Below are 8,171 nucleotides of genomic sequence, written 5' to 3' on the forward strand. Positions count from 1 at the left end.
AACACAGGTTCAAGACTGTAGAAGTAAAAATTCCTTTGAGAAAAGACTGTAATGGTAAATTTGAATTGTTAATTTTGTTGTATTAAAAAATGCCAAGGATTAAGAGGCTTATGGGTGTGTCAATGAGGGTGTATGTAGGAATGACTGGCATTCCTGAAATGGAGGTCCTCTCTAAGTGTGGTCAGCACTGTCTAATAGGATGATGGCTTGGATGGAATAAAAATTGGAAAAACAAGAAAGCAGCAGCATGTAGGGCATATCACAGCATGTAAGAGCATGCTGCAACATGTGGCATCAGGAAAGAGAAAGTCTTACTTGCTGGCTGCTATCTGCTTCTCAATCCTGGGGCCACATGTAGTTAAGATGGCACCTGGCAATCACCCAAGAGGCAGTGCTATGGGTTGTGATGAAAAATCAGACCACCTCCAGGATAGGTCCAGGACTCTTCTGCCCTTGTGGACAGCTCATGCCTTCCCTTACAAACCATGGGATGGGTGTACATGTGGACTCTCCCCGCCCCTCTGATCTTTATCCTGATTGGCTCCTGTGCATTATATTAGCTGTGTGTGCTTCCTCAATAAACGAGCTCCTGCCTTGACTGGTCTCCCTGACGTGTCTGATTGTCCTCCAGCGAGGGAGGGTTGGCTGTCCGTTGGGTGCAGGGTTGGGTGCAGGCGTCAGTCGGGCCCTCTCCTTTCTCTGCTCGTCCTTGATTGCTGCTGTGATTGTCTGAGGATATTGAATTCTCACTTCTTCCCTCTTCCAAAGCAGACTCTGCCAGTGATTCTCAGAAGCTTTTGGTATCATACTTGGGTAGCACCATTGATCTCTCTGGTTCTGAGGCTTCAGCCTCTTGGACTGTGCAGCTACTGGTTCTTCCAGCTCTCCAGCCTACAGAAGGCCACTGTGGATTATCCAGCTTCTGGTTGAGAAAGCCAACTTAATAAGTCCCCTTTTTATAATTATACTTCCTGTTGATTGTGTTCCTCTAGAGAACCCTGAGTAATACAGAGACCATGGGGGCACCCTTCTTGCACAAGGTGAAGGATGAGGGCAGGGAAGACCTAGGATATTGTTTTACTGTACTTAGTCATTCAGACACTCAGAGGCTGCTACAGCCATGTTCCCAGGAGTCTCAATTAGTGCTCAAGATCGTGGCAAGTTTTGGCTTCAACAACATAGTGCTAATTCTGCAAGAGCAGGATGCTGGAGTTAAGGGGTCATGGATTTCCACCAAGATTTCAAAGGTAGTTCTGGGAAGCCAGGCAAAGTATAACAGGGTTGAAATCCCTGATACATGAAGATGTGAGAAGATAGCTGAAGCTACAGTGGAGACCGCTGAGATTAACAGAGGACAGTACTATGGAACATCTGCTGATGAAAGCTGCAGGAATCAAATACAGATAAGACAATATAGAGGCCACGTGTGCTGCAACCAACAAGACCACAGGGTCAGAGCCACACAAGAACCTTGGAGAGAATATCACTTTGTCATGTGCCCCAGATGCTGGATGTGAAGCAGCAGAACTTGTTTGCCCAGTTGGATTCTGGTCTTCTTTTGGTCCCATCCATTCTTTCTATACCACTATTTATCCCTTTTGGAATGGAAATACTTACTCTGTGCCATTGTATATTGGGTATATGCAACTTGCTTTTGATCTTTACAGGGGAAAACATCCAAGGGTTTCCCTGGAGTCTCAGATGAGATTTTGGCCTTGGAATTTTGGTAATACCGGGACTGTAAGACTATGGAAACTCTTAGAAATGGACTAATTTGTTAGTCCATTGTGAGATGGGTGTGAGTTATTGGGGGCTTGGGCAGAAGGCTATGGTTTATATGTGAGGTGACCCCCAAAACTCATGTGTGAGACAGTGCAAGGAAGTTTAGACAGGAAACAACAGGTTAATGAGAGCCTTCACCTAACCTGTGCATTAATCCACTGATATGGATTAACATGGTGGTAACTTCAGGCCATCGGGGTATGGCTAAAAGAAGTAGGTCACTGGAGGCTCTTGTGGTATTTTGTCCTTGGTGAGCAGCATGCTCCCCCACTCCTTCCTGGTTCCATCTTCTGAGCTGATTTTCTCTGCCGTGCCCTTTTCCCATGACATTCAGTTTCACCTCTGACCCAGAGTTATGGAATCTGCCAAAAACCTTGGACTGAGCCTTGGAAACCAGGAGCTGAAATATACTTTCCCTCCTCTGAATTATTCTTGTTGAATATTTTGGTCATGTTAACGCAAGGCTGACTAAAACAGTATGCCCCCTGTCCTCAATAAGATCTCATTCTAGAGTGGGAAGTTCAGGATAAAGGCAAAGCAAAGCATACATGGGGTACAGCCTTGGAACTAAAATCATTAACTCAAAGTTTGAACTTTAATAGCCATGGTCCTGTACTCTTTGGCCTTTGTTCCCCAACCATATTATGCCATCCTTCTCTCAGCCACACTATCACTATCCAAATGAAGGGAATATTATGTTGGATAATGTCTTGGTTTGTTATACTGCCACCAAAAATACCTGAGGCTCAGTAATTTATTAAGTACAGAAATTTATTTTCTCATAGCCCTGGAGGGTGAGAAGATCAAGATAAAATCCCTGGCAGGTTTGGTTGTCTGGAGAGGATTTCTCTTTGCTTCCAAAATGGTGCCTTCTTGCTGAAGCCTCTGGAGGGAAGAAATGCTGTGTCCTCGCATGGTTGAAAATGAAGGATAATCCCATTCACAAGGGAGGAACCCTAATGGTCTAATCTCCTCCAGAGTCCCCACCTCTTAATATTGGCCAGTTGTCTTAAACCCATTTCTGCTGCCATAACAAACACCACAGATGGAGTAAATTATAAAGGAAAAAATGTATTCCTCACAGCTCTGGAGGCCAGGAAGTTTTATATCAAGTTGCCAGTATTGTATGAGGGTTTTCTGGCTGTGGGATGACATGGCAGAGGGCATCACCTGGAGAAAAGTGGTAGCGTTAGAGTTCAGGTAACTCTTCCTGATTTTATAAAGCCATTAATGCCACCATGGGGGTGTCTTCCCTCATCTAAGTACCAGAAAAGCTCTTCTTCCAAATACCATCAACATATGAATTTGGATATTAAATTTCCAAGTCATGAAATTTGGGGAAACACCATAGCAGTTAAGTAACATGTTTTGAAGGCTGTCCAGGAAGTGTTTAGCAGAGAAGGCACAAAACCAAAGGGAAAATGCCATTACAGGAAACACCTGGACAATGTTAAGAGTCAGAGCACTAAAAAAAAAAAAAAAAGTCAGAGCACTGCCAGGTGTGGTAGTACACACCCATAATTTCAGCATCTTGGGAGGCTAAGACAGGTAGATCACAAGGTCAGAGCTAGTCTCAGTGACTTAGCAAGGCACTGAGCAACTTAGTGAGACTTTGTCTCCAAAGAAAAAAATAAAAAAGGGCTGGGGATGTGGCTCAGTGGTTAGGCACTCCTGGATTCAATCCCTGGCACCAAAAAAAAAAAAAAGGAAAGAAATGGAAAAAGAGCCGGACTATTTCCTAAATACCACAGTGGAGAATGAGGTGAGGAGACAAGAAGCAGAAAAGAACATGATTGACCTGGAGTTGACACAAAGCGGTTGATCATTCACCAGACATTCATCTATAGATGAGGAACTCTCTAGGTTTTCCCTTGTGGTCCTGGGAGAGTCTGAGTTTCAGATACCATCCATATCTTCTGGCCCTAAACTTGAAGTCAGAGGAACAAACCTTTTCCCCTTACTTGCTGCTTACCTTTGAACAAGTCACCACTCCCTGAATTTTCTCATTCGTAAAACTCTTTAATAATGATATATCCACCACCGATTTTGTTGGGGGGGGGGGAACAAGAATAAAGTGTGAAAGTGCCTGACCTAGTACGTGACCCAGGAGGAAGTTTTTAAGAAATAGTGGTGTAATATGATTTGTTGTACTTTATAAAGACTTGCTGCCGTCTTTTCACATGAGATAGCACAAGTTCAGAGTGAAGATTTGTCTTGGAAATCAACCTATTTAAAGTTCACTCCCTGCTGCAAATCACTAGGCGTTTGCCTAGTCTCTTCATGGCTGCCTGCATCTCCTGGTTCCTCAGGGTATAGATCATGGGGTTGAGCATGGGAGTCATGACGGTGTAGCTGATGGACACAGCCTTGTCCAAGGGGAAGGGAGTGAAGGGCCGGGAGTAGATATAGATACAGGGAATGAAGATCATGGAAACCACAATAATGTGGGTGGTGCACGTGGAAGCTGCCTTCCTCCTCGCCTGCCCCGAGTGGGACCTTAGCATCACCAGGATGACAGTGTAAGAGACGAGAAGGAGGAGGAACCAGAGGAGAACCAGCATCCCACTGTTGGAGATCATGAGGAGCTCCAGGAGGGATGTATCTGTGCATGCGAGTCTCAATACTTGGGGAACATCACAGTAGAAGTTATCCAGGACATTGGGGCCACAGTAAGGCAGTGGGAGCATTAGAATCAGCTGGACAATGGAGTGGACAAAGCCCCCTGCCCAGGCAGCCACCACCAGCCCCACACACAATCGAGTGTTCATGATGGTGACATAGTGGAGGGGCCGGGAGATGGCTATGTATCGGTCGTAGGCCATCACGGAAAGAAAGAAGACGGTCCCACCTCCCAAGAGGTGGAAGAAAAAGATCTGGGTCATGCATCCTTGGTAGGAGATGGTCTTGGTCTCATGAAAGAAGTCCACCAGCATCTTTGGGCAGGTGACTGTGGAATAGCAGAGGTCGATGACGGCCAGATTTCGGAGCAGAAAATACATAGGCATGTGGAGCCGGGGGTCGAAAGTCACTGTAACCATGATAAGAATGTTTCCCATGACAGTGGTAATGTAGACAAATAGGAACACCAGGAACAGGAATTTCTGGAGTTCCCGGGTTTGTGAGAACCCTAAAAGGATAAACTCTGACACCCATGTGATGTTCTGTGGTTCCATGGGGTCTTCCCCATGTGCCTAGAGAGGAGCAAAGAAAAAAAATCAAGATAATTCAATTATTTTTCTTTTGAGTTGATCAAAGTCACCTCTGAGTGCCATTCTAGATGCAGCTTAGGGGAGCCTTCCTTCCATGAGGATAAATACATATTTAAAGCACCAAGGGAAGTGTTGGTGTGTGGCAGCTTCAACAGCATGGCTTGGCCTCTCTGAGACAGCCCCTATCCTTGGACCCTACACTCCCAACCCTCACTCTCCCACTTGATCACTGACTTCTGAAATGCCAAGAGCATACTTCCTTATTTTATCTTATGACCTTTATCCCCACTAAGAGTACGATTTCCAGGTGCAGTGGCACATATCTGTAATCCTAGCAACTTCCAAGTCTGAGGCAGGAGGATCGCAAGTTACAGGCCAGCCCCAGCAATGTAATAAGGCCTGTCTCAAAATTAAAAATTAAAAAAGGGCTTGGGATGTAGTTCAGTGGTAAAGAACTCTTGGATTCGATCTTCAGAATGAAAAAAGGAGGGGTATCTGTGAAAAGGGAGAAGACTGTGTGCAGCAAGATTGCAAACTGCTAGAAATGCCTGGAAAATGGTGATGCATACATTAAAATTCAGTACAATAGCAAGGCATTGTGGCACGTGCCATGATCCCAGAGACTTGGGAGGCTAAGGCAGTAGGATCACAAGTTCAAGCCAGCCTCGGCCACTTAGTAAATCCCTAAATTACTTAGCAAGACCCTGTCTCAAAGTTTTAAAAATTAAAAATAAGAGCTGGGAATGTGGTTCAGTGGTTAAGTGCCCCTGGGTTCAATCCTTGATACCAAAAAAAAAAAAAAGTAAAAAGAAAACTCAGTACACTACTCTCTCTATTTGGTACACTACTCTTTCTACTGGTGGGTGTATAAATATTTCCATGGTAGACATAAGATGAAAAGTCAAGGATACACTCATTTTGATCCCTATGTCTTTGTGTTACTTGAATATTTTTACTTTGAACAAAGCACAAGACATGGTGGAAAGAATGGATATGAAAATAATACATGCATGGATTTTATCACCTAGAAGTGTAGGTGATACAAAAAATGATTTTGTAATTCTTATAATTGTACATAAAATTTATATATAATATGCCTGATATAAATTTCACAAAACAAATAAAAAATCATACCATCTTTACCATCAGCCCACTCCCAAGTACCAGGTAGCATTCTCAACTCTCTCAGCAATTTACCTGTTAGTATAAATGCATTTCCATTCATTCATGAGAGCCAATTATGATCTTGAGAGATGTGATAGACATGCGCCTGATAGTAGAAGATGCTTGTGAAATGTTGAATGATTCAAAACTTATCTTTTAAAAATATTCATGGCTTATTATTACCTATGGAGAAAGAATTCAAACTTATCTCAAATTCATCAGTCATTGAAGATGTTCAATTAAAATATAACAAGGGGCAATTTATTTCTTGAATTATCACATTGATAAATAATTTTTAAGACTTGTAAACTCAGCACTATTGAGAGTTTGGAGAAATAGCAAATCACTGGTAATGTAATCATTCTGAAGACAATTTGAAAATATGTATTAAATCCATAAATGATTTGTACTCTCTGACCATTAATTTCTCTCTTGGGCATCCGCTTTTAAGAGAACAAAAGTTAATTTTTTAAATGTATGGTTAAAGTTGTTCGTCACAGCAGTAAAATATCAGTATAATATCAATAAGAAACAATGCAAATGCACAACTCTAAGACATCGGTTAAATTAAATGTGGTACTTGTGAAATACTAGTTAGCAATAAATACATTTAATTATATGGGATTTTGTTTTGCCATGTAGTGCTGTTGTTTTATTTTTTTATTTTTATTTTTTGAGAGAGAAATTTTTAATATTTATTTTTTAGTTTTCGGTGGACACAACATCTTTATTTTATTTTTATGTAGTTCTGAGGATCGAACCCAGTGCCCCGAGCATGCCAGGCGAGCACATTACCAGTTGAGCCACATCCCCAGCCCAGTGCTGTTGTTTTAAATGGAGAATTACAAAACATTTTATTAAAATATGTTATGTTTTATATGCTCTATGTATTTTATATATGTTATAAAGGCAAAGGGAAAAAAGAAGATCAAAATGTAACAATGTCAACAGTTGTTACATCTGGTTGGTGGAACTGACTGAATACATATTTTTCTCCTTTATATTTTTTTCTTATTTCTCATATTTTATAGTCATAAAATATTAATAAAACCCCAAAGAAGTACTACAATAAAACCAAAAGGGAAACAAGATAAAGACGGAGCGGCTTCTCAGAGTTACCCGGCACCAGCACTGTCAAGGGCTAAGACAACCCAGGTGTGGAAGGTGTGAATTTCAGGGAACAGGAAACCGCAGAGCCCTGAGGAAAGTCAAGAGGAAAGAGAGAAGAAGAGAGGTGCAAGTGGTGGGGAGAGGAAATATCCTCCCCCCACCCCATGGACAGAAGGAGCCATTGCAGAACCACCTGGTTCCTTCCCTCCTGATAATCAGTTCTCCTTCACAGTTCCCAGGGTCTCTTTAATGGGCACATCCTGTTGGCAGCCACGGGTCCTTTCTCCTTCACATCCCTGTGCCATGTGGACCAGTGAGCTGTCATTATCGTTCTGTAATCATCCTTTTTTTTTGGATGGTGCTGGGGATTGAACCCAGGGCCTTATATGCATGTGAGGCAAGTACTCTACCAACTGAGCTGTAGCCCAGCCCTCTGTAATTGTTCTTATTCCTTCTCTACCCCAACATCACCTTCCTTTCTGGCTCTATTTCTGCCTCTTATGCCCCGGCCCAGCTAGATTTCTCCCTTGCATTCTGCATGCGTTGTCACCAAGGCTCATTAGTTCTTCCTCTGCCTGACTCATTGCTATGGGCTTCCAAGTGCCTGCTTGCTTCTAGGTTGAGCTCCGTTTTAATCCACACTGTGCAATACAGCACATATGGAAACTTCCTAAAGGACATCTTCCCCCTTTAGTTCAAAGTGTTTTCAAAAATTTCCATGGCTATTTATTGTCAGTGGAACAGGGCTCACATTTAGATGGGTCTTAGGGGCTTCCTCACTACTCGCCTCCTCCCTTTCTTTCTAGACCTATCTTTCTCTCACTGGAAACCGTCTATTGTTTGTAGTAGACGTGATTGTCATCAGAGTAAACGGTTATTCAGTGTTTACTATGTGCCATGGTGAAC

General features: G+C 42.7%; 1 protein-coding gene across 1 annotated transcript; it reads right to left on the reverse strand.

The window, feature by feature from the left end:
• Positions 1 to 4,019: 4,019 nt before the first annotated feature.
• On the reverse strand, positions 4,020 to 4,955 carry LOC124076561 (olfactory receptor 4D1). The gene has a single exon (XM_046420574.1). It carries the CDS (start codon positions 4,953 to 4,955, stop codon positions 4,020 to 4,022), a length of 936 nt encoding a protein of 311 aa, XP_046276530.1.
• Positions 4,956 to 8,171: the final 3,216 nt, after the last annotated feature.

This window comes from Marmota monax, unplaced genomic scaffold (genome assembly GCF_021218885.2).
Source record: "Marmota monax isolate L192 unplaced genomic scaffold, Marmota_monax_Labrador192_F-V1.1 WCK01_AAM20220418_F8-fsc00064, whole genome shotgun sequence".
Taxonomy (NCBI): Eukaryota; Metazoa; Chordata; class Mammalia; order Rodentia; family Sciuridae; genus Marmota; species Marmota monax.

Bases quoted from the DNA above. Each gene is read 5' to 3' on its own strand.
- LOC124076561 (XM_046420574.1), bottom strand. From the start codon at position 4,955: ATGGAACCACAGAACATCACATGGGTGTCAGAGTTTATCCTTTTAGGG.